This window comes from Antechinus flavipes, chromosome 2, assembly GCF_016432865.1.
Source record: "Antechinus flavipes isolate AdamAnt ecotype Samford, QLD, Australia chromosome 2, AdamAnt_v2, whole genome shotgun sequence".
NCBI lineage: Eukaryota > Metazoa > Chordata > Mammalia > Dasyuromorphia > Dasyuridae > Antechinus > Antechinus flavipes.
In genome coordinates this window covers 266,624,901-266,652,711 of record NC_067399.1, presented here as the reverse complement: position 1 = coordinate 266,652,711, position 27,811 = coordinate 266,624,901, and the positions used below count along the sequence as shown (strand labels likewise).

At 34.2% G+C, this 27,811-nt stretch overlaps 1 protein-coding gene and 1 long non-coding RNA gene across 3 annotated transcripts in view; one reads left to right on the top strand and one right to left on the bottom strand.

The window, feature by feature from the left end:
- DPH6 (diphthamine biosynthesis 6) overlaps nt 1–27,811 on the top strand; it is a 492,232-nt gene that overhangs the window by 92,572 nt on the left and 371,849 nt on the right. For both annotated transcript variants that reach the window (XM_051977032.1, XM_051977031.1), the window contains exon 4: nt 26,479–26,552. In XM_051977032.1, coding sequence (XP_051832992.1) covers nt 26,479–26,552 — 74 coding nt within the window. The remainder of the gene's footprint in view (nt 1–26,478; nt 26,553–27,811) is intronic.
- The window catches only part of LOC127549203 (uncharacterized), a 130,164-nt gene continuing 115,647 nt past the window's right edge, over nt 13,295–27,811 (bottom strand). The window contains exon 2 of the long non-coding RNA XR_007950536.1: nt 13,295–16,507. This is a non-coding gene — a long non-coding RNA (uncharacterized LOC127549203). The remainder of the gene's footprint in view (nt 16,508–27,811) is intronic.

Here is a 27,811-nt window from a genome sequence, read left to right as displayed (position 1 = left end):
TTATTTTTATGGATTAGTAGTTATACTCTCTTAGGAAGATCTATGAAATCTTGCGTAATTAAATAATATTTGCTCTTACTAATTTGTAAAATGAGAATGCTGGACTAGATAATTTAGGACTCCTACCTTTATATATCACTAAATAAGATCATATGGTCATATTCTAATGATACTGTTATCTGGACAAGTCAGGAAAAATGTTATATTTGGAAGAAATAAAGATGAGTATTATTCAGAAAACAATAGAAAAACTCATGTTAGTGTGAGCAGGCAACAACATAATACAAATTAGTTAAAAAACATAATTGGACTAAAAAATGTCAGGAAAGAAGCATTTGAACAAAACAGAAAGTGAGCTGGTTCATGTGATAACAGTGAGGAATAACCAAAAGAAAATCTGTGCATTCTGCTTTTATCTTTACCCAATTAGGAGAAAATGAGGAAGGCCCCCAGCTTTTAGGGTGGAACTCCCGTGATCATTGTATGGGAAGGCATAAATGACAATCACCTAGATTAGGCAGTCCCAGATAGGTTACAATCTTTATTGTAGAATGGAATGTGCAAATCTATTTGAGTATGTTTTTAATTTCAAAGATTTTGTTTTCAACTCTGAGATACCACTACACACCAGTCAGATTGGCTAAGATGACAGGAAAAGATAATGATCAATGTTGGAGGGGATGTGGGAAAACTGGGACACTAATACATTGTTGGTGGAATTGTGAACACATCCAGCCATTCTGGAGATAAATTTAGAACTATGCTCAAAAAGTTATCAAACTGTGCATACCCTTTGATCTAGCAGTTTACTACTGGGCTTATACCCCAAAGAGATACTAAAGAAGGGAAAGGGACCTGTATGTGCAAAAATGTTTGTGACAGTTGGAGAATGGCTGAATAAATTGTGTTATATGAATGTTATAGAATTTTATTGTTCTGTAAGAAATGACCAACAGGATGATTTCAGAAATGCCTGGAGAGGCTTACATGAAGTGATACTGAGTGAAATGATCAGGATCAGGAGATCATTATATACTTTAGCAACAATACTATATGATGATCAATTCTGATGGACCTGGCCTTCTTCAACAATGAGATTAACCAAATCATTTCCAATAGAGTAGTAATGAATTGAACCAGCTACACCCAGTGAAAGAACTCTGGGAAATAAGTATCAACCACTACATAGAATTCCCAATTCCTCTATTTTTGTCCACCTGCGTTTTTGATTTCCTTCACAGGTTAATTGTATACTATTTCAAAGTTCTATTCTTTTTGTACAGCAAATTAACTGTATAGACATGTATACATATATTGTATTTAACATATACTTTAACATATATAACATGTATTAGTCAACCTGCCATCTGGGGAAGAGGGTGGAAGGAAGGAGGGGAAAAGTTGTCACAAAAAGTTTTGCAATTGTCAATGCTGAAAAATTACCCATGCATTTTTCTTATAAATAAAAAACTATAATAATAAAAAAAAAAGAAAAGAAATGACGAACAGGATGATTTCAGAGAGATCTGGAGAGACTTGTATGAATTAATGCTAAGTGAAACGAGCAGAACCAGGGGATCATTGTACATGGCAACAACAGGACTATTCAATGATCAGTTCTGATGGACGTGGCTCTCTTCAGCAATGAATTGATTCAGACCAGTTCCAATTGTTCAATAATGAAGAGAGTCATCTACACCCAGGGAGAGGACTGTGGAAACTGAGTGTGGACCACAACATAGTATTTTCACTCTTTCTGTTGTTGTTTGCTTGTATTTTGTTTTCTTTCTCAGGTGTGTTTGTTGTTTTTTTCTTCTTTCTAGATTTGATTTTTCTTGTGCAGGAAAATAACTGTATAGATGTGTATACATATATTGGATTTAACATATATTTTAAAATGTATTGGAATACCTGCCCTCTAGGGGAGAGGATGAGGAGAGGAGGGGAAAATTTGGAATAGAAGATTTTGCAGGGGTTAGTGTTGAATAATTATTACGCATATGTTTTGTAAATAAAAAGCTATAATTAAAAAAAACACAAAGATTTTGTTTTATTCACTTTTGCTTTTCAATAACAATGAAGAATTTATCGGAAAGAACATTGGACAGGAAAATAGGAAGACTTGGTTCTCATTTATGGCTTTGCCATTTATTGAGTGATTTTGTGAGTGAATTTTTATTGAGTGAATTTGTAGATTTATTGAGTGAAATTATAGAAGTCCATTTGTTTTTGCCTCAATTTATTATTGATGCTGGAACTATGGTGCTTTATTTTCTTTTATCTTACAGAAATGTTATAATAATGATCACATTTTGCCTTGTGAATTAGCTTCTTATTATTTATTAAGCATTTTTAAAGTAGGGATTTAAATATTAACTTTTATATTTCTCCTGAAGTTGAAATAAAGGTTATAAAAGTCCACTATCATTTGAAATCATTGCATATTTAGAATCGATTTTCCAATTACTTTTATCAGTTATGGTGAACTAAGATACTTCCACCAACATTTTCCATATTTGTTCCACAGTGAATAAGAAATTAAGAGCCTTATTTCCTTAAAGGGGCTTGTTTCTAAATTTTAAATGACAATGTCTGAATCCATTGAACTTAAAGATATCATTTAAATAAGAAAACAAAATCCATATGTTAATAAGGCTGACCTAATTCATTGTTTGACTTTTGTTGTTTTATGACTAAATTTTAATTTTTTAAAAATGCTTTAAATTTGTCAATCATTAAGGCATTCCAAAACTTAATTTTACACAAAAAAATAAAAGGTGTAACACAGCAACATCACAGCAAATGATCAGCCCATTTATATTATTCCACTAAGATGTAGGAAATTAGATATTACAATTGTTTGTTGATATGAAATTACTTTATGTTAACATTATTAGGATATATATTTAATATTATTATTACTTTATGTTATTTATGAAATTACTTAATATTATTTCATGTTTGCTTTATATTTACTTAATTCAGTGTAGGCAGGTTCCTATTTACTTTGATAGTAGGGACTGTAATTTTTGTTTATACATTGCCTAGTATAATGCTTTGTACATGGTATTCACTCAATAAATTGAAGATGAGAATACAGATAATCATTAGATATATAGTAAGTACATAACAAAGGAGTTTTAGAGGCGTTCACAGGAAGAAGTAATCTATTCTTCCTGGATCAATTGTAATGCCGGAGAAACTGAGGCAGGAGAGAGATTAGAGAGTTTTTAATATTTTATTAATGGGAGAGTAAGATTGACTGGACAGGACTCTCGTCTCAGATTATCCAGTCAGACAGAGATAAGTATACTGGGACCAAGGAATCCATATTGGTCCCAGGGCTGGAGGACCCAAAGAATCCAGCGTCCAGCATACAGCTGCCAGCCGCCATTCTCCAGCAATGAATGAAGGAACCCCAACTTCTTAAATACCTTTTTGGAGACAAAGAAGAGAAAGGGAGGGAAAGTTTTTTATCAGGGAGGGGAAGCCATAAAACCTAAAATTCCAGAGACAAAGAAGTAAAGATATCATGGGTTGATCTTGGAATATTCTAAAGGAATATTGTAAATCCATAAAAGAATCAGGAGATCTACTCTTTTATCTTGCTAATTTATAACCCAAGAGCGAATAATCCTTAGTTTTACTGGGTCAGAGACAGAACAGTTAAGGAAACTGAGACAGGGAAACTGAGTCAGGACAGTTAAAGAAAACTGTGGCATACCATTCCACACTCTTTCTCCTAAATATTCAAACCTTTGAATCTTAGCACCTTCCTCTAGATACCCAGGTGGTCTTTGACCCACCTTATGTAAAGCAAATGAGTCAAAAATAAAACTAGAAAAAAATGTAAAGACTCATTGGCAAGAGCAACTCTCTCCCTGATAACCCCAAAGTTAACAGCTGTACAAAGGCTCCCTTGTTGCAAGCATGTCAGGTCCTTTCCAGTTCTGGAGCACCATCTCAGCCAGAGAATCCAGTTTGAGATGGACAGTTAGGTCTGTGATCATTTGTGCACTTACCTCAGTCTCTGCTTACAAAGCAGCAGGGTCCAAGGCCCATTCAGAGAGGCAAATCTCTCCATGGGGGAAGGATGAGGCTTGTAGTAGCTCCACCCGTCCCCACCCAGAGAAACAGGACTGCTATTAGAATACAGATTTCTGAGCAGATTATGCACAGTTAGACCATCAAGGCAGGCAAACTCCAAACTTTTTAGGTGCCTCAAGCCAAACTTCAAGGTCCTTTGAAATGCTGAAATACTTAATGAACTGGGGTTACAGGACTGAAGAAAAATAGATCAGAGAGACTGCCAGTGTCAGGACAGGTGTCTGATTTCTAAAACTTTTCTAAAAAATAATCCCCAAAAACTGAGTCTGCCAGGGAAATTTTTAACAAAATAAGGGATTCTAAAACTAAAGCATCCAAATTCAATCTGAACTAAGTGAGATCGGGGGTGGGGCAGAGATGCCTAAGCCAAAGTGAATAGGAAGCTAGGGGTTCCCATTCTTTCAGGTATTTTGAAAAAAATATATCAGTTTCCCCAATGTTCTATCTCTACCTCCCTTTTTTTTTTCTCACGGAAAGGAATTATCAAATGACCATTCCCCATATAAATCCCAAGAGCAAATCAAAATCCCTATACATAACAGACTAATACAGTAGCATTTCCTAAAAAGCCCTCAAACATAACAGCAATAATTACATAGTTTTAACAAATCCCATCCCAAGTCTTAAACACACAGTAATAGATGATCCAGGTAAGGTTTAACAGTCAGTCATCAACCATTCCCAAAGTCCCTCATATCAGTCCAAAGTACACTCGATGCAGGGTCAAGTCCATGGTCTTATTTTAAAACTGCTACTTCAGGCTATGAAATGACAGGAGGCTCTCATTCCTTGCAGAGTGGGTGTGTGCCGTGGTGACAATCAAAGCTGATCAAAGCTGATCCAGGTTCCAGAAGCAAGTCAATATGTAATTTGACCAAAATCTAGAACAAAAACACAAATCTAACACACAAAGATTAGATCAGTCTCAGATAGAAAGACTCAGTTCAGACTGTTGCAAAACATGAGGCCAAAATAAATTGGCCAGCAGTTTCCTATGTGAAGAGATGAGTTTGCTTTACAGGCCAAGCAAACAGGTGCTGTCCCATAGACCCTGTTAATTGTCCACTTATCATGTAGAAACCTTAAAGGAACAAAACACAAATATCCAGTAACAGACAGATGACCAGGCAAAATAGTTGCCCAAGCATTTAGGATACAATGATTACATATAACCAGACTGAAAATAGCAAGGCACGACATAATTGAATTGCATTAACAGTTCTACTGACCATTGCTCTGATCAGAGAGAGATCAGTTACAGAAGGAAAAATGCAAGAACATAACTATAACATGACATAAGCAATTGAGTTTTAACAGCTTATCAATCAATTGTCCAGTAACTGTCACAGGGTGGATCTTTAAAACTCCCAAATAGCATTAGCTAATTAACTCTAAGCCCAAAAACTCCAATAACAGATGTCATCAAATTACGGATAAATCTTAAACAATTATTTATCATATCCTTATAAGTCATACCCAATACATAGAAAAACATCCCAAATTGCATATTGTCCATAACAAACATTTTTAAAAGGACAAAGGAAAAAAAAACTTATGTTCAGAGGCCCTTTAAATAACCTCAGGATGACCCAATACAATCAATTTAAACTTATACAAAACACCCAATTCCACATAAAAGAATTCAAGGTTTTTTTTTAACATAGCAATTAAACTTTTAGAAATACTCAGACCAAAGTAGGATCACATTTATGACCATATTCCTCAACCAAGAAAACTTATCTATCTGGGGAAATTGGTATATTTTTTTTAACTTTCCGAATTTTCAAATCCCTTTCAATCTATTTTTTTTCATTTCCTTTTTTTTTCTTCCTTTCTCTCCCTTTTCTCCCTTTTTCTCACAGGCTGCTGCAGTCAGCCAGAGACAGAGAGAGAGAGAGAGAGAAAGATTTTTCAAACTTCTTGATATTTTCTAAGCCTGCAACACAGAGGCTGAATCCTTATCTCTTACAAGCTTATTTTAACTTTTAACACAGACACACACAAACAAACATGGAGCTCCAATTTACTATGCACAGTTGCAACGTTTTCCAACCAACAACATAACAGACAAACCACACAGAACATAGAACATGTATGACACAGACTACACAGTTACAACATTAAGCAAACATATACCCAGAGGATATTCTCCAGCGTCCCAGAAAATACCCGTCTCAGAATTTGTAAACCCGTCGGCATTTATTCTGAGACCACAAGTTGCTAGCAACAGATCAGACCAGAACCAGAACCAAAACCAAATGGTACCCCAAAAGGTACCCAGACAGACTTACTCTCCCGAATGCCGAATCAAATGCCGAATCAATTTCGTTGTCCACTGTAGGCCGGACTGAGGCTGAAGAACTGCTTCCTTTTCCTAGGAGTGCTGGTCTTTTCTCAAGGAACAGACCCAGGTCCTGAGCCCCCCTCAGGCCTAGGTGGAGACCGAGAGGTCTCTAATCTCTAATCCAGTTCTCAGTTTCTATTATCTCGGCGGGACCTCCAAATTGTAATGCCGGAGAAACTGAGGCAGGAGAGAGATTAGAGAGTTTTTAATATTTTATTAATGGGAGAGTAAGATTGACTGGACAGGACTCTCGTCTCAGATTATCCAGTCAGACAGAGATAAGTATACTGGGACCAAGGAATCCATATTGGTCCCAGGGCTGGAGGACCCAAAGAATCCAGCGTCCAGCATACAGCTGCCAGCCGCCATTCTCCAGCAATGAATGAAGGAACCCCAACTTCTTAAATACCTTTTTGGAGACAAAGAAGAGAAAGGGAGGGAAAGTTTTTTATCAGGGAGGGGAAGCCATAAAACCTAAAATTCCAGAGACAAAGAAGTAAAGATATCATGGGTTGATCTTGGAATATTCTAAAGGAATATTGTAAATCCATAAAAGAATCAGGAGATCTACTCTTTTATCTTGCTAATTTATAACCCAAGAGCGAATAATCCTTAGTTTTACTGGGTCAGAGACAGAACAGTTAAGGAAACTGAGACAGGGAAACTGAGTCAGGACAGTTAAAGAAAACTGTGGCATAACACAATAAGAAATAACCTTTGAGCTAAATTTTCAAAAATGAGTATGATCATTTTTAGAGAAATGGGTAGAAGGACATTCCATCTAAAAATAATCAAATTAGTATAAATTTATGAAAGTAGGTATGAGAACAACAAATATTCTAGGAGATCTGCAGATTTGAGAATAATTTTTGAAAACATGGTAGTTACAGCCATGAAAGTTTTTAAAATTATTGAGCAACAAAATGTTCAGAGACTAAAGAACTAAAAAATGGAACCCATAGTAATTTTTCAAAAGGTCAGGAAAGAAATAATTTTAGTCAACAATTTGAAATCTGTAGAAAGACCAAGATTGAAGATTAGAAGACTGAGAAGAGGTCTTGTCAATCAACAAAAAACACTGCTATATTAAGGAACAGAATTTGATGAAACAATATTGCCCTTAAAATTTAAATATTATCTAAGATTTCTTTCCCAAATAGTACTTTAATCTTAAATACATATTTTTTGGCTATTAGATAGTCTGGCATAGATATTGCTTGTTTAAGTGTAGTTTTTAGAATTGTAAACCTATTTACTATGTTAAAGATGCAGACATGTTGCATTTTAAAATGTTCTTTTAAGAAAATGGAAAAGGAAGTTTCCATAGGAATTGGGAAAATGTGTTCTGGAAACACTTCTAAACAAATTTTAAAAACTGCTGTCAAACCAGCTGCTTAGAAGTGAATACTTCTTGAATGTTGCTTTATTTAGCTGACAAAGTTTGTGCTATTTAGTTATTATATATTTTATTTTTGAAAAAAAGGTCTCTCCAAAAGCCTAAAAAATGTCAACTCATTTTATTAGCAAAGAAAAATATTCCTGGGAGACTAGAGATAAAAATACTGTAGTTCTTGACTTTTGTTTAATTCTTTAAGTTGTAGAGTAGACTATATTTCTGATGAATTCATCATATTGTAACACAGGTGGAGTCTCTGAAGTAGAAAGCATACAGAATTACTTTGAAATGAAAATAATTGGCAAAATGACAATCTTTTGTAATTTAATTATCATCTATAGCAATTTTTTTCTCTGTTTAATTGAAAACAGCCCACAAAGTGTGATAATAATGTTGTTAATCAATGACCTAATACTCTTAAGTGTCGTGAGCTCACTGTTTAATCAAAGAACTCCAAATGGTGATCTCTTCCTATTTAAAAATTCTTTGACATTGGTGAAACAGAACCTTTCTAAATAAACAAAAATCAGAACTTTGAATCAAATTTCTCAGTGCAGTATTTTAAAACTAATTTTCAGTGTCATTATAATCATAGATTAAGCAATATAATATTCAGTATGTACTTTTATTTAGTTCAAATGTGCATGACACTATCAACACAAAGAATTTAGAGGTGTAAGGAATAGGAATCTAATGCTTTTAATAGGCATGTAATTTTTTTTGCATGATTACTGAGTTCCTAGAACATCATCAACTTTCATAAGTGATTCTTATTTAATAATGTGAAATGTTTCCAGAAGTCCAAATATTTCCTCTAAGAGTTCTAATGCAAGTGTACAGACCTAATGAATAATTTATATTAGGACTGTTGGAATGGCTTTCACTGAAAAACATTTCAAATTCAGGAATTTTTTTTTTCCTTGTCATTAACAGAATGTTAGATACTGAGGTATTCTTAAAAGGGAAGAATATTATTTATAAATTTGGGCTTAATTTTTTAATTCTCTAGAAATATTAAACCCTAGTTTAATCCATATATAAAACGAACATTTTGTTTTTAATTTGTCCTGTTAGTTTTAGTTGTCAGGACACAGTGACATCAAGAGAGAATGACATCTTAATGAGTGTCAGAAAATTGAAAGAGTGAGAAAGAAAAAGATTTGATAAAACAGGTTTATTAATTATTGACAGATTAATTAATAATTCCAGATTACACAGTAGAGGGAGATAGTAGTGGGACATTGCTGGAACTAGGACAGATAAGAAGGCTGAAAGTAAGGGAAAGAACAATTGGATAAGTGGAATGGGTTTGTATATAAGCAGGTATCACTGGGATGGGGAGAATATGAGCAGTTGGAAATAAACTTTTAAAAATATTTAAGTTAAATCTTTTCAGTGATCAAGCATTTATTTTCTCTCCCCTCGACTGAATAACAATAAAAACAATCAATCACAACCTTACAAGAAATATGCATAATTAAGCAGAGCAAATTCTTACATTGACAATATTTCTACATTTTATTTCTCCCTCTGCTTTTGGAGTTTTCATCTTTAGGTCAAGAAGTGAGTAGCTTGCTTCATTTTTAGTCCTTTGGAGTAGTTTTTGTCATAGCATTGATTCTCAAGTATTTCAAAGTTATTTTTCTTTATTGTATTGGTGTCATTGTATAAGTGGTCCTGGTTCGACTCACTTCAATCTACATCAGTTGACATAGCTTTTGCAAGGTTTCTCTGAAACGATCCCTTTTATTATATCTTACAATAACATAATATCTTGCTACCTTTATATGCCATATTTTGTTTAAGCATTTTGGGGTAAATAGGTATTTCTTTAGTAGTTCTTTTTGGCCTATTCTTGTTTTCAGGGTGTCCATCACTTGGCCAAGTTTTACCATCTTTCCAATTAACTCCAGAGTTTTTATTTCATGTTTATTTCTTGCTTCATTTCTTCCAGCTGTTTCTACAATTCTTGTGGAAAGCTTTACTTTTCTGTTTTAGTCTCTCCTTGTAGTTTTTATGCAGTTATTTTCAACTTTGGGGAGAATCTTTAGATTTTCAATACTTTTTTTTTATACTGCTTGGTGTTTTCTTTGATTTACTCATTTCTCAAATTTTAATTCCTTGATTGGAGTTTCATTTTGGTTTAGGCTCTATTCCCTTCAGCATTTTCAGGTGGTGGGGTTCTCTTTTAGTTGGTTTTCTGTTTTGGTCTTTACTTCCTTTGGTCCATCCCCTTCTGCATAATTGAAATCTTTTGGGTTCTCTCAGATCCTCATTCCATTGGCCTTGACTCTGATTTTGGCCTATGTCTTTCTTCTGTCTTCTTTTTTTGAAGTTAGGCATTGGCTTCATCCCTTTCTTTAGTTCCGACAAGTCCTGATGTTATTGATTTAGCTGCTAACAGGTATTTTTAAAAGAGTAGCTATTGTTTTGCTTTCCAGGCATGATACTGACTCAATCTCCTACTGGGATACCAGTGTGGGCAATTTTCATCTTTACGAGAAGTCTTCTTCTCCTCATGCATTTCTTTCTTTCTTTCTTTCTTTTTTTCTTTTTTTTTAAATAACTTTTTTTTTTTTCCTTAAGGATAACAAGGAGGCCCTGTAGTTTATTTTAGGAAGATCAACTTGTTGATAAACAATAAACAAGTTGATAAAGGCCTCTGCTAGGGTATCAGAAGAACAATCTGCACAATGACCAACAACAATTTAAATAATTAACAAATAAATAACAAAATAAATAATTAAATAATGATAGAACTGATAGCATAATGTGAAATTTAAAGTACATAATGTTCTTTTTGGTAATTTACAACAGAAAAATGCAAAATGTGTACATCGCACAGTGTTAGATAGCTTTGCTTATTTCTTCAGGGAATATACTATATAGGAGGTGATTTTAAAGATGTTATAGGAAAGGATCAACAACAAAAATGATCAATAACATCTTTTTAAAGAAAAAAACAAGACTTTGCCCAGGAGATTTGGCAATCATAATCTGACTTGGAATCTAGGGAAATTTTTTTTTTCTTTTATTTATTTATTTTTTTAAAAAAAATTTTTATTTAATAATTACTTTATATTGACACTCGTTTCTGTTCCGATTTTTTTTTCCCTCCCTCCCTCCACCCCCTCCCCTAGATGGCAAGCAGTCCTTTATATGTTGGATATGTTGCAGTATATCCTAGATATAATATGTTTGCAGAGCCGAACAATTCTCTTGTTGCATAGGGAGAATTGGATTCATAAGGTATAAATAACCCGGGAAGAAAAACAAAAATGCAGATCGTTCACATTCGTCTCCCAGTGTTCTTTCTTTGGATGTAGCTGCTTTTGTCCGTCATTTATCAATTGAAACTCAGGTCTCTTTGTCAAAGAAATCCACTTCCATCAAAATATGTCCTCATACAATATCATTGTCGAAGTGTATAATGATCTCTTGGTTCTGCTCATCTCACTTAGCATCAGTCCATGTAGGTCTCTCCAAGCCTCTCTGTATTCATCCTGCTGGTCATTTCTTACAGAACAATAATATTCCATAACATTCATATACCACAATTTACCCAGCCATTCTCCAATTGATGGGCATCCATTCATTTTCCAGTTTCTAGCCACTACAAACAGGGCTGCCACAAACATTTTGGCACATACAGGTCCCTTTCCCTTCTTTAGTATTTCTTTGGGATATAAGCCCAATAGAAACACTGCTGGATCAAAGGGTATGCACAATTTGATAATTTTTTGGGCATAATTCCAGATTGCTCTCCAGAATGGTTGGATTCGTTCACAACTCCACCAACAATGCAATAGTGTCCCAGTTTTCCCGCATCCCCTCCAACCTTCATCATTATTTTTTCCTGTCATCTTAGCCAATCTGATAGGTGTGTAGTGGTATCTCAGAGTTGTCTTAATTTGCATTTCTCTGATCAATAATGATTTGGAACACTCTTTCATATGAGTGGTAATAGTTTCAATTTCATCCTCTGAAAATTGTCTGTTCATATCCTTTGACCATTTATCAATTGGAGAATGGCTTGATTTCTTATAAATTTGAGTCAGTTCTCTATATATTTTGGAAATGAGGCCTTTATCAGAATCTTTAACTGTGAAGATGTTTTCCCAGTTTGTTGCTTCCCTTCTAATCTTGTTTGCATTAGTTTTATTTGTATGAAGGCTTTTTAATTTGATGTAATCAAAATTTTCTATTTTGTGATCAGTAATGGTCTCTAGTTCATCTTTGGTCACAAATTTCTTTCTCCTCCACAAGTCTGAGAGATAAACTATTCTATGTTCCGCTAATTTATTTATAATCTCGTTCTTTATGCCTAGGTCATGGACCCATTTTGATCTTATCTTGGTATATGGTGTTAAGTGTGGGTCCATGCCTAATTTCTGCCATACTAATTTCCAATTATCCCAGCAGTTTTTATCAAATAATGAATTCTTTTCCCAGAAGTTAGGGGCTTTGGGTTTGTCAAACACTAGATTGCTATAGTTGACTATTCTGTCTTGTGAACCTAGCCTTTTCCACTGATCCACTAATCTATTTCTTAGTCAATACCAAATGGTTTTGGTGACTGCTGCTTTATAATATAATTTTAGATCAGGTACAGCTATGCCACCTTCATTTGATTTTTTTTTTTCATTAATTCCCTTGAGATTCTCGACTTTTTATTGTTCCATATGAATTTTGTTGTTATTTTTTCTAGATCATTAAAATATTTTCTTGGAAGTCTGATTGGTATAGCACTAAATAAATAGATTAGTTTAGGGAGTATTGTCATCTTTATTATGTTCGCTCGGGCGATCCAAGAGCACTTAATATTTTTCCAATTATTTAAGTCTGACTTTATTTGTGTGGAGACTTTTTTATAATTTTGCTCATATACTTCCTGACTTTCCTTTGGTAGATAGATACCCAAATATTTTATGGTATCAACAGTTATTCTGAATGGAATTTCTCTTTGTATCTCTTGCTGTTGGGTTTTGTTGGTGATGTATAAAAATGCTGAGGATTTATGGGGATTTATTTTGTAGCCAGCTACTTTGCTAAAATTATGAATTATTTCCAATAGCTTTTTCGTAGAATCTCTGGGGTTCTCTAGGTATACCATCATATCATCTGCAAAGAGTGATAGTTTGGTTTCCTCATTGCCTACTCTAATTCCTTTAATATTTTTCTCGACTCTTATTGCCGAGGCTAGTGTTTCTAATACGATATTAAATAATAATGGTGATAGTGGGCAACCTTGCTTCACTCCAGATCTTACTGGGAAAGGTTCCAGTTTTTCCCCATTGCATATGATGCTTACTGATGGTTTTAAATATATGCTCCTGACTATTTTAAGGAAAAGTCCATTTATTCCTATGCTCTCAAGTGTTTTTATTAGGAATGGATGTTGGATTTTATCAAATGCTTTTTCTGCATCTATTGAGATGATCATATGGTTTTTGTTTGTTTGGTTATTGATGTAGTCAATTATGCTAATAGTTTTCCTAATATTGAACCAGCCCTGCATTCCTGGTATAAATCCTACTTGGTCATAGTGTATTATCCTGGTGATGATTTTCTGTAATCTTTTTGCTAATATTTTATTTAAGATTTTAGCATCAATATTCATTAGGGAGATTGGTCTATAATTTTTTTTCTCTGTTTTCAGCCTACCTGGTTTTGGTATCAGTACCATGTCTGTGTCATAAAAGGAGTTTGGTAGGACTCCTTCAATCCCTATTTTTTCAAATAGTTTATATAACATTGGAGTTAATTGTTCTTTAAATGTTTGGTAGAATTCACATGTAAATCCATCTGGTCCTGGGGATTTTTTCTTAGGGAGTTGATTGATAGTTTGTTCTATTTCTTTTTCTGAGATGGGACTGTTCAGGATATTTACTTCTTCCTCTGTTAGTTTGGGCAAGCTATATTTTTGGAGGTATTTTTCTATTTCTTTTAAGTTGTCGAATTTATTGGCATAAAGTTGGGCAAAGTAACTCCTAATTATTGCTCTAATTTCCTCTTCGTTAGTGGCGAGTTCTCCCTTTTCATTTTTAAGACTAACAATTTGATTTTCCTCTTTCCTTTTTTTAAATCAGATTTACTAAGGGTTTGTCTATTTTGTTGGTTTTTTCATAGAACCAACTCTTAGTTTTATTAATTAATTCAATAGTTTTTTTACTTTCAATTTTATTGATCTCTCCTTTTATTTTTAGAATTTCAAATTTAGTGTTTGACTGGGGGTTTTTAATTTGTTCCTTTTCTAGCATTTTTAGTTGCAAACCCAATTCATTGACCTTCTCTTTCTCTATTTTATACAAATAGGCCTCTAGAGATATGAAATTTCCCCTTATTACCGCTTTGGCTGCATCCCATACATTTTGGTATGATGTCTTATTAATTATCGTTTTCTTGGGTGAAGTTATTAATTATGTCTATGATTTGCTGTTTCACCCAATCATTCTTTAGTATGAGATTATTTAGTTTCCAATTATTTTTTGGTCTACTTCCCCCTGGTTTTTTGTTGAATGTCATTTTCATTGCATCGTGGTCTGAAAAGGATGCATTTACTATTTCTGCCTTACTGCATTTGAGTTTGAGGTTTTTATGTCTTAATATATGGTCAATTTTTGTATAGGTTCCATGAACTGCTGAAAAGAAAGTGTATTCCTTTCTGTCTCCATTACATTTTCTCCAGAGATCTATCACATCTAACTTTTCTAATATTCTATTTACCTCTTTGACTTCTTTCCTATTTATTTTGTGGTTTGATTTATCTAATTCTGAGAGTGCAAGGTTAAGATCTCCCACTATTATAGTTTTACTATCTATTTCATCTTGCAGCTCTCTTAATTTCTCTTTTAAGAATTTAGATGCTAAGACTTCCGGTTAAGATGGCGGAGAGGAGGCTCACAGCTGCATAAGCTCCACGCTTTCTCTCACTATCCACCTCATTACAAGCCTCTGAATCAATGCTTGACTGAAAAAAACCCACATATAGTTACCAAGAGAAGCCATCCTTGAGATCCGCCAAGAAAGGTCTGTCTTTACTGGAGGGCTGGGGCAGTTTTAGATCGGGCGCAGGCGGCGGGCAGCGGCAGTGAGAGCACGGGAGCAGACTGGAGAGGGGATGGGGAGTGATCGCAGCTGTCTCTACAGGGAGAGTTTCGCTACAGGTTTGGATACTTTGCTCCAGCAGCAAGTCAGCAGCCCAGCAGAGAAGCTAAAAACACCGGGGGTGAAGAATACAACCCCAAACAGCTGGAGTCTCCCGGGACCTGGCCGCCCCCCCCCCCCTTCTTTCCCCCCCCACAGTGACTCACCACGCTCTGGGCTCAGGCGCACACAGTCCTGCTAGTGCCTCACTGCTGCCCCCTGCAGTCTGTAGAGGAAGCTCGATAACATATCCAACCCCTCCCCCAAAGAAAGACTCCTGTTTTTTCTGTTTTTCTTTGGTAGTTTGTCTCTGATTAATAGACAGAATGAGCAAGAAGCTGAAGAGGACTTTAACCCTTGACAGCTTCTACACAGATAGAGAGCAGACTCTAAAGCCTGAGGAGACTAAAAACAGGCAGTCCCCAGGTGAATCCCCAAAGGAGGAGATCATCTGTTCCTCAGCACAGATGAACCTCATAGAAGTGATTAAAAAGGCTCTCACAAGGGAGCTAGAAGAAAAATGGGGAAAGCAGAGTGAGGCTTGGCAAAAGGAGAGGGAAGCTTGGGAAAAGGAGAGGGAGGCTTGGGAAAAGGAGAGGGAGGCTTGGCAAAAGAGCCTGGAGAAAGTTAAAGAGAGAGTGGATAAAGAAGTAAAATCCTTGAAAAATAGGATTGGTGAACTGGAAAACAAAATTGGCGAAATGGAAAAAAATTCCACAGAACAAAAGAACTCAATTGGACAATTAGAAAAAGATTTTTAAAAAGTGAGTGAAGAGAATACTTCACTGAAAATCAGACTTGAACTAGTGGAATTGAATGACTCGAGGAGACAAGAAGAATCAGTCAAGCAAATCCAAAAAAATCAAACAATGGAGAAAAATGTGAAATACCTTCTGGGGAAGACAACAGACCTGGAAAACAGATCCAGGAGAGACAATCTGAGAATCATTGGACTTCCAGAAAAACATGATGAAAAAAAGAGCCTGGACACTATTTTCCAGGAAATTATCAAAGAGAACTGCCCAGAAGTCACAGGAACAGAGGAAAAAATAAACATTGAAAGGATTCATCGATCACCCACTGAAAGGGATCCTAAAATCAAAATACCAAGGAATATAGTGGCCAAATGCCAGAACCCTCAGATGAAGGAAAAAATATTGCAAGCGGCTAGAAAAACCCAATTCAAGTATCAAGGAGCCACAATAAGGATCACCCAGGATCTGGCAGCATCCACATTAAAAGATCGAAGGGCCTGGAATATGATATTCCGAAAGGCTAAGGAACTTGGTATGCAACCAAAAATAACTTACCCAGCGAGAATGAGCATCTTTTTCCAGGGAAGAAGATGGACATTCAACGAAGTACGCGAATTTCATCTATTTCTGATGAAAAAACCAGAACTTAACAAAAAGTTTGATCTACAAATATAGAACTCAAGAGAAATCTAAAAAGGTAAAGATTAATCTTGGGAACTATGTTTTGACTATATAGATGTATAAAGAATACATGTATACCTTGTTCTAGAAATTGATGTGGAAAGGACATTGTACCAGAAAAAGAGTAAAGTGGGGGTAGTACATCTCATGAAGAGGCATAGGAAACCTATTATATCTGAGAGAAAGAATGGAGGGGGATGAATATAGTGGGTATCTTACTGCCTACAGAATTGGAGCCAAGATGGCGGAGCAGGCACACACGATTCTCTAAGCTCCTCTCATTACCTTCATAACCAACTATTTACTCCAGCCTCAAAAATAACTCTTTATTGCTTAAATTCATGAAGATTAGAAGCACTACAATTTACCAGCTGAAGTCAATCCGGAAGATCGCCAGGAAAGGTTTGTCTTGAGGGGCCAGGAATGGACTAGCATAGGCAGCGAGAGGCTAGCATCCTGAGCAGACCAAGGGTGGAGGTGATCTCTATGGCTAGAGAAGTTATAGGGACCACTCTTCTATAGGCTAACTGCTTTGCCTTGTTTACAAAGCAGTAAACTGGCAGAGAAATTAAAGCCTAAAACAGAGGGTACTCTAAAAAACACCAGAACCTAATAAGATCTGGCTGTAACCCCTCAAACCCGGAAGTGACTCAGGCAGACTTTACCACAGCCCTGTGGCCACATCCTGCAGTTTGGAGCTTTTGTGGGGGCAGTTAATAATCTGCACAACAGTGGGGCACAGCCTGGGCAGCCTCTAATTGGCAGAGTGGGAGCTCAGCCTGGGGCAATAGAATCTCCCCAGCTGACTGCGCTTCCCAGGCAGACACTTCCGGTCCCTGCAAATCCATTTACTGCTCAGCTGCTAATACCCACAGCCTCAGGGCAGGCTTTGGCTTGGGAAGTGAAATTCTCACTGCTCAGCATCTAGCCCCAGGGCAGTCGTTATCTCATACAGCTGGGGTTCTTTGAAGGGCACTTTCCCAGCTTGGCTCTGCAGGCCTGAGTTACTTTCAAGTGAGGAAGTCTTTCCCAGATAACTCCAGTACCTCGATGCTTTTTGTAGCTGGTTGACAGGACAGCTATCTGTCCTTATACCTTTCACTGCTCTGCAGAGGAAGCTGGTAACCTCCTGGCTCTGAAGGCAGACCTTACAGGCTTTAACAAAATGAGTAAAAAAATCAGAAGAACAATTGATAGTTTCTATACAGAAAGAGAACAGCTTTTCAACTCTGAAGAGACTAATAGCAGATACTCTCCAGACAATTGTTGGTGTCCAATACAAAAGGCTCTCCTAGAAGAGACTATTTAAAACCTTAAAAGAGAGCTAGAAGAGAAATGGGGAAAGGAAGAGAAGCTATGCAAGAGAGTACAGGAAAAAGGCATATAACTCACTAAAAGAAAAATTTGATAAAGTGGAAAAAGAAAACAACTTCCTGAAATGTGAATTGGAAAAGGTAAAAAATTCACAAGAAGTGCAGGGAAACAGAATTTGCAAATTGGAAAAAGAAAATAACTCACTAAAAAAAAAAAAAAAAAAAAAAAAAATTAGTGAAATGGAAAAAAATTCCATAGAGCAAAACAACTCAATTGGACATATGCAAAAAGAAGTAAAAAAAGCTAATGAAGAAAATAACTCACTAAAAATCAGAACTGAACAAATAGAAATGACTGATTCATTGAGACATCAAGAATCAGTCAAGCAAAACCAAAAAAATGAAATATTGGGAAAAAATGTCAAATATTTACTTGGAAAAACAACAGACCTGGAAAATAAATCTAGGAAAGATAACCTCAGGATCATCGGACTACCAGAAAATTATGATGAAAAAAAGAGCCTAGATACTATTTTACAGGAAATCATCAAAGAGAACTGCCCAGAAGTAATAGAACCAGAAGGGAAAATAGGCGTTGAAAGAATTCATCGAACACCTTCTGAAAAAGACCCTAAAATAAAGACTCCGAGGAATATTGTGGCCAAACTTCAGAATTTTCAGATTAAAGAAAAAATTTTACAAGCAGCCAGGAAAAAACAGTTAAAATACCGAGATGCCAGAATAAGGGTCATGCAAGATCTGGCTGCCTCAACATTAAAGGATCGAAGGGCCTGGAATCAGATATTCCAAAAGGCAAAAGAACTTGGAATGCAGCCAAGAATAAACTACCCAGCTAAGCTGAGTATTTTTTCCCACAGAAGAAGATGGACATTTAATGAAATAGAGGAATTCCATCTGTTTCTAAGGAAAAAACCAGACTTAAACAAAAAATTTGATCTCCAACAACAGGAAACAAGAGAAGTAGAAAAAGGTAAAGGGAACTCTTGAGAACTGTATTTCTGTTGTGGATATACATAAAAACCATATGTATAATTTGATTTTACTGATATAACATAAAAAAGGGAAGTAGAGATGGAAAGGGGATAGTGTCAGAAGAAGGGAGATAAAAAGAGGGAAACTACATGCAACAATGAGGCAAAGGAAACTTATCATATATGAGGGAACTTAGAGAGGAGGAGGAACATTGTGTGAATCCTACTCTCATCAGACTTGGCTCAAAGAGGAAACAATTGACATATTTGTTTTACACAGATTCTTCTCTCACTTCATTAAAAAGTGGGAGAGGAAAAGGGAGAAGGAAAAAGAGTAATAAGAGAAGGGTGCAAGAAAGGGGAAGGGATTCAAAGGGAGGAGGGAGTAATACTAAAGAGGGAGAGCTGCGTGACGTTAGTGGGACCAATAAGTTTAATACTAGGGAAGAAGGGAAGGAGGGCAAGAAAAAGAAAAGTATAATCTGGGGATATTAGGATGACAGGAAATACAGAATTGGTTATTTTAACTGTAAATGTGAATGGGATGAACTCTTCCATAAAGAGGAGGCGGATAGCAGACTGGATCAAAAGTCAGAACCCCACAATCTGTTGTTTACAGGAAACACATTTAAAACAGGGAGATACATACGAGTAAAGGTAAAAGGCTGAAGCAGAATCTATTATGCTGCAGGTGAAGTCAAAAAAGCAGGGGTAGCCATCCTTATCTCAGATCAAGCAAAAGCAAAAATTGATCTAATTAAAAGAGATAAGGAAGGAAACTATATCTTGTTAAAGGGTAGCATAGACAATGAAGCAATATCAGTACTAAACATATATGCACCAAGTAGCATAGCATCTAACTTCTTAAAAGAGAAATTAAGAGAGTTGCAAGAAGAAATAGACAACAAAACTATAACAGTAGAAGGTCTCAACCTTGCACTCTTAGAATTAGATAAATCAAACCACAAAACAAATAAGAAAGAAATTAAAGAGGTAAATAAAATATTAGAAAAATTAGGTATGATAGATCTTTGGAGAAAACTGAATGGAGAAAGAAAGGAGTATACTTTATTCTCAGCAGTTCATGGAACCTATACAAAAATCGATCATTTATTAGGACATAAAGATCTCAAAATTAAATGCAAGAAGATAGAAATAGTAAATGCATTCTTTTCAGATCACGATGCAATAAAAACTACATTCAACAAAAAGCTAGGGGTAGATAAAGCAAAAAGTGATTAGAAACTAAATAAGCTCATCCTAAAGAAGGATTAGGTGAAACAGCAAATCATAGACACAATAATTTCACTCAAGAAAATGACAATGATGAGACATCATACCAAAATTTATGAGATGCAGCCGTAGCGGTAATAAGGGGAGATTTTATATCCTTAGAGGCTTACTTGAATAAAATAGAGAAAAAGAAGATCAATGAATTGGGCCTGTAACTTAAAAAGCTAGAAAAAGACCAAATTAAAATTCCCCAATCAATTACTGAACTTGAAATTCTAAAATTAAAAGGAGAAATTAATAATATAGAAAGTAAAAAAACTATTGAACTAATAAATAAAACTACGAGTTGGTTTTATGAAAAAAAAACAATAAAATTGATAAACCTTTGGTAAATCTGATTAGAAAAAGGAGAGAGGAAAATCAAATTAAAAATGAAAAGGGAGAATTTTCCACCAATGAAGAGGAAATTAAAGAATAGGAAATGAGGAAACCAAATTATCACTCTTTGCTGATGATATGATGGTATACTTACAGAACCCCAGAGATTCTACTAACAAGTTATTAGAAACAATCTATACCTTTAGCAAAGTTGCAGGATACAAAATAAACCCACATAAGTCATCGGCATTCTTATATATCACTAACAAAACCCAACAGTTAGAGTTACAAAGAGAAATTTCATTTAATGTAACTACTGATTCTATAAAATATTTAGGAATCTGTCTGCCAAAGGAAAATCAGAAACTTTATGAGCAAAACTACAAAACTCTTTCCACACAAATTAAGTGTGATCTAACCAACTGGAAAAATAATAAATGAATTGTGCTTGCAAAATAAAAAGCTAGAAAAAGACCAAATTAAGAACCCCCAATCAAATACTAAATTTGAAATTCTATTTTTTTTTAAATAACTTATTGATAGAACCCATGCCAGGGTAATTTTTTACACAATTTACTCAACCATTTTCCAATTGATGGACATCCTTTCATTTTCCAGCTTCTAGCCACTACAAACAGGGCTGCCACAAACATTTTGGCACATACAGGTCCCTTTCCCTTCTTTAGTATCTCTTTGGGGTATAAGCCCAGTAGAAACACTGCTGGATCAAAGGGTATGCACAGTTTGATAACTTTTTGAGCATAGTTCCAAATTGCTCTCCAGAATGGCTGGATGTGTTCACAATTCCACCAACAATGTATCATTGTTCCTGTTTTCCCACATCCCCTCCAACATTCCACATTATCTTTCCCTGTCACTCTAGCCAATCTGAGAGGTGTGTGGTGGTATCTCAGAGTTGTCTTAATTTGCATTTCTCTGATTAATAATGATTTGGAATTTTTTCCATATTTTCATATGTCTATAATTAGTTTCAATTTCTTCATCTGAGAATTGTCTGTTCATATCCTTTGACCATTTATCAATTGAAGAATGGTTTGATTTCTTATAAATTAGAGGCAATTCTCTATATATTTTGGAAATGAGGCCTTTATCAGAACCTTTGATTGTAAAAATGTTTTCCCAGTTTATTGTTTCCCTTCTAATCTTGTCTGCATTTGTTTTGTTTGTACAAAAACTTTTCAATTTGATATAATCAAAATTTTCTATTTTGTGGTCAATAGTGATCTCTAGTTCTTCTTTGGTCATAAATTCCTCCCTCTTCCACAGGTCTGAGAGGTAAACTTTCCTATGCTCTTCCAATTTATTTATAATTCATTCTTTATGCCTAGGTCATGAACCCATTTTGACCTTATCTTGGTGTACGGTGTTAAGTGTGGGTCAATGCCTAGTTTCTGCCATACTAATTTCCAATTTTCCCAGCAATTTTTGTCAAATAATGCATTCTTATCCTAGAAACTGGGGTCTTTGGGTTTCTCAAACACTATATTATTAAAGTTACTGGCTGTTTTGTCCTTTGAACCTAACCTATTCCATTGATCAACTAGTCTATTTCTTAGCCAATACCAGGTGGTATTTAGTAATTGTTTCTTTTGTAATATAATTTTAGATCTGGTACAGCTAGGCCACCTTCATTTGATTTTTTTTTTTCATAAATTCCCTTGAAATTCTTGACCTTTTGTTTTCCATATGAACTTTGTTGTTATTTTTTCTAGTTCATCAAAGTAGTTTTTTGGGAATCTGATTGGTATAGCGCTAAATAAATAGATTAATTTAGGTAGTATTGTCATCTTTATTATATTTACTCGCCCAATCCAAGAGCATTTAATATTTTTCCAGTTGGTTAGATCAGACTTAATTTGTATGGGAAGTGTTTTGTAGTTTTGCTCATAAAGTTTCTGATTTTCCCTTGGCAGATAGATTCCTAAATATTTTATATCATCAGCAAAGAGATACTGATAATTTGGTTTCCTCATTGCCTATCCTTATTCCTTTAATCTCTTTCTCAACTCTTATTGACAAAGGTAGCATTGCTAATACAATATTAAATAGTAACGGTGATAGTGGGCAACCTTGTTTCACTCCTGATCTTATTGGGAATGGTTGCAGTTTGTCCCCATTACATATGATGCTTACTGCTGGTTTTAAATAGATGCTACTGATTATTTTAAGGAAAAGTTCATTTATTCCTATACTCTCAAGAGTTTTTAATAGGAATGGATGTTGGATTTTATCAAATGCTTTTTCTGCATCTATTGAGATGATCATATGGTTTTTGTTAATTTGATTATTAATATGGCCAATTATACTGATAGTTTTCCTAATATTGAACCAGCCCTGCATTCCTGGTATAAATCTTACTTGATCGTGGTGTATTATCTTGGGGATGATTTTCTGTAGTCGTTCTGCTAATATCTTATTTAAGATTTTAGCATCAATATTCATTAGGGAGATTGGTCTATAATTTTCTTTCTCTGTTTTCAACCTACCTGATTTAGGTATAAGTACCATGTCTGTGTCATAAAAGGAATTTGGTAGGACTCCTTCATTCCCGATTTTTTCAAATAGTTTATAAAGCATTGGAGCTGATTGTTCTTTGAATGTTTGGTAGAATTCACATGTAAATCCATCTGGTCCTGGGGATTTTTTTTAGGGAGTTCATTAATAGCTTGTTCTATTTCTTTTTCTGAAATGGGACAATTTAAGCTATTTACTTCCTCCTCTGATAATCTGGGAAGCCTATATTTTTGGAGGTAGTCATCCATTTCACTTAGGTTATCAAATTTATTGGCATAAAGTTGGGCAAAGTAACCCCTTATTATTTCTTTAATTTCCTCTTCATCAGTGGAAAGTTCTCCTTTTTCATTTTTAAGACTGCCAAATTGATTTCCCTCTTTCCTTTTTCTAATCAATTTTACCAAAGGTTTATCAATTTTATTGGTTTTTTCATAAAACCAACTCAGTTTTATTTATTAGTTCAATAGTTTTTTTACTTTATATATTATTAATTTCTCCCTTTAATTTTAGAATTTCAAGTTTAGTAATTGATTGTGGGTTTTTAATTTGGTCTTTTTCTAACTTTTTAAGTTGCAGGCCCAATTCATTGATCTTTTCTTTTTCTGTTTTATTCAAGTAAGCTTCTAAGGATATAAAATTTCCCCTTATTACTGCTTTGGCTGCATCCCATAAATTTTGATATGATGTCTCACCATTGTCATTGTCTTTAGTGAAATTATTAATTGTGTCTATAATTTGCTGTTTCACCCAATCATTCTTTAGGATGAACTTATTTAGTTTCCAATCACTTTTTGCTTTATCTACCCCTATCTATCCCGCCCATCAAGACAAACCTTTTCTGGTAATCTTCCAGATTATCTTTGGCTGGTAAGTTGTTGTACTTCCAATATTTGTGAATTTTACCAGTCAAGCACTATTTTTAAGGCTTAGTTTGGTAATTAGTAGTGAGGGTATGAGAGGAGCTTAGAATGTCGCGTGTGTCTTCTATTTTGTGATCAATAATGATCTCTAGTTCTTCTTTGGTCACAAATTCCCTCCTCCTCCATAAATCTGAGAGGTAAACAATCCTATGTTCTTCTAATTTGTTTAGAATATTATTTTTTATGTCTAGATCATGAACCCATTTCAACCTGATCTTGGTATACAGTGCTAGGTGTGGGTCTATGCCTTTTTTCTGCCATACTAATTTCCAATTTTCCCAGTACTTTTTTGTCAAATAGTGATTTCTTATCCCAAAAACTGGAGCCTTTAGGTTTGTCAAATATTAGATTACTATAGTTATCAACTATTTTGTTTTATGAATTGATTCCCAAATATTTTATACTATTAACAGCTATTTTAAATGGAATTTCTCTTTTTATCTCTTGCTGTTGGATTTTGTGAGTGATGTATAAGAATGCTGATGATTTATTGGATTTATTTTGTATCCTGCAACGTTGCTAAAGTTGTGGATTATTTCTAATAGCTTTCAAATGGAATCTCTGGGGTTCTCTTAAGTATACCATCATATCTTCAGCAAAGAATGATAATTTGGTTCCTCATTACCTATTCTAATTTCTTTAATCTCTTTCTCAACTCTTATTGCCAAAGCTAGCATTTCTAATACAATATTGAATAGTGATGGTGATAGTGGGCAACCCTGTTTTACTCCTTATCTTATTAGGAATGGTTCCCATTTGTCTCCATTACATATTATTTTTGCTGATGGTTTTAAGTAGATGCTACTGACTATTTTAAAGAAAAGGACTTTGTAGTGTTTTTAATAGGAAGGGGTATTGGATTTTTGCAAATGCTTTTTCTGCATCTATTGAGATAACGATAATGTTTTTGTTAATTTGGTTATTGATATAGTCAATTATGCTAATAGTTTTCCTAATATTGAACCAACTCTGCATTCCAGGTATAAATCCTATTTGTCATGGTATATTATCTTGGAGATGATTTTTTTTATAGCTTTTTATTAGTAGAATATATGCATGGGTAATTTTTACAACATTGTCCCTTGCACTCATTTCTGTTCCAACTTTTCCCTTCCCTCCTTCCATCCCCTTTTCTACATGGCAGGCAGTCTCATACATGTTAAACATGTTAAAATATATCTTAGATACAAAATATGTATGTAGATCCATACAGTTCTCTTGTTGTACAAGAAAAATTGGACTCAGAAGGTAAAAATAACCTAGGAAGAAAAACAAAAATGCAAGTAGTCCAAATTCATTTCCCATTGTTCCTTCTCTGGGTGTAACTGATTCTGTCCATCATTGATCAATGGGAAGTGAATCGGATCTTCTCATTGTCGAAGATATCCACTTCCATCAGAATACATCTGGGGATAATTTTTTTGTAATCTCTTTGCTAATATTTTATTTAAGATTTTTGCATCAATATTCATTAGGGAGATTGATCTATAATTTTCTTTCTCTGTTTTTGTCCTATCTGGTTTAGATATCAGTGCCATATTTGTGTCATAAAAAGAATTTAGTAGGAGTCCTTCATTCCCTATTTTTTCATATAGTGTATATAGTATTGGAGTTAATTGTTCTTTAAATGTTTGGTAGAATTCACATGTAAATCCATCTGGTCCTGGAGTATTTTTCTTAGGGAGTTGTTTAATAGCTTGTTCTATTTCTTTTTTCTAAAACGGAACTACTTAAATAATTTATTTCCATTTCTGTTAATCTGGGCAATCTATATTTTTGTAAGTATTCCTCTGTTTGACTTAGGTTGTCAAATTTCTTGGCACAAAGTTGGGTAAAATAACTCCTAATTATTGCTCTTAATTTCCTCTTCATTGGTACATACTGCTCTGTTTTCATTTTTAAAACTAACAATTTGATTTTCCTGGTTCCTTTTTCTAATCCAATGAACTAAAGGTTTATCTATTTTGTTGGTTTTTTCATAAAACCAACTCTTAGTTTTACTTATTAATTCAATAGTTATTTTACTTTCAATTTTATTTATCTCATCTTTTATTTTTAAAATGTCAAGTTTGGTATTTGATTAGGGGTTTTAATTTGTTCTTTTTCTAGCTTTTTTAGTTGCAGGCCTAATTTATTGATCTTCTTTTTCTCTGTTTTATGCAAGTAAGCATCTAGAAATATAAAATTTCCCCTTATTACCGCTTTGGCTTCATATTACAAATTTTGGTATGTTGTCTCATTATTGTCATTCTCTTGGATGAAATTATTGATTGTGTCTATGATTTGCTGTTTCACCCATTCATTCTTTAGTGTGAGATTATTTAGTTTCCAATTACAAGATAACACTTTCTTAAAATAGAATGATTCTCATAATTTCCATGAAGCATCCGGAAATCTCTAAATTCTGTTATATGAAAGCCTTTCTTTTCAAGTGTTTCTTTATTCTCTGCATTTTCCTTGCATAATGGATTTTTGCTACCTGCCATTTAAACATTGCAATTTTTTAAATAGCTAACAAATTTTTATATCCTCTTATAAACTTAGATTACTATTTTGTTATGTCTATATTTGATTTCCTTAAATACACATAATATTTTTCTATTTTTCAGATTATTGTTAAGGTCATATAATGATTTATCTTTAATAGAGGTTTGCTTTTTTTTTTTTTTTTTTTTTAGGAAAAAGAAGAAATAGATGGTGTATCTGTTGGGGCTATTCTTTCTGACTATCAACGAGTTCGAGTAGAAAATGTGTAAGAACAATTTAATTTAATTTATACATCAATTTAAATTTAATTTTTTACATCAATTTAAAACATATATATTTTGGGGATTTACATGAAGGAAAGAAAGTTTATATTTGATTCCATTCATTAAATAAATGTTGTATTCCTTATGCTTTTACACTTTTGATTTATATAATGACTCCAGTAAGAAACCAACGTAATTTTTGTATTTGAATACTTCATCGAAAGCATCTTAACCTTCTAGGAAAAATGAATTTTGTGTCATAAAAAAATCCAAGATAGAAAAATTTTAAATAAGTGCAACCTTTAAAATTTCTCTTGGTTGTTTCTTGTTTAATACATCATTCCCTGTCAGATGTAAAGGGATATTAGCTAATATTTTAAAGAAGACACACACACACACACACATATATAGGAACATACTGGAAGTTATAGATGTATATATATATACCTTTCAGTTAGAAACATAGCTACTTGCACACACACACACACACACACACACACACACACACAAAATAATCTTCCTATTTATAAGTTTGTCAAATTTGGGGATAGAGAGGAGGCTTCTTTACTTAGGCCTTCATGTTATTGGACTGCAGTGTTTTGTTTTGTTTTTTTAATATTTTCAGAGCATATTAGCAATCTGTATTCTGCAAAAATAACCGATGAATTCAGTTTTTTTAGTGGGGAAAGTAAAATCATATTTTTCACATTGTATCAACAAAATGTTAACTATGTAGGGAAATTGTACTGATTTAAATTATATTTGAAACCTGCAGTCCAATTATATAGTACTTTACTTTTACAAAGTACATTTTATATATATTTTCTAATTTGAGCTTTGTAATACCCTTGTGTAATCAGTAGTTCAATTATTTACTATCCCATTTTGTAGTAAAAGAGGTTGAATGATCTGTCCACAATCTTAGACTTTAAAGTGCAACTGTGAACCTTGAAGTTCAGTACTCCTTTTATGATAGCAGATTGTTTCAAGTCAGCCACATGATTGGCTGCAATTTTTTTCCTTTTTAATCAGGAATTGCTCCAGTTTAGAAATGGTGCCGGTTGTTTAGTAGAAGGCCTAAATGTGAAATTCTACTATTTATCATCTTTGTAGACTCAATTGTCACTTACACTATGTGGGTCTTCGCTTCTTTTTTAGTAAAATACTCCCATTAATATTTGGTTTACCTACCTGAAGAGTTACTGGAAGAAAAATTTTTGGTTTATTTATGTATGAAATTTATTGCTACTGTTATTTTTGT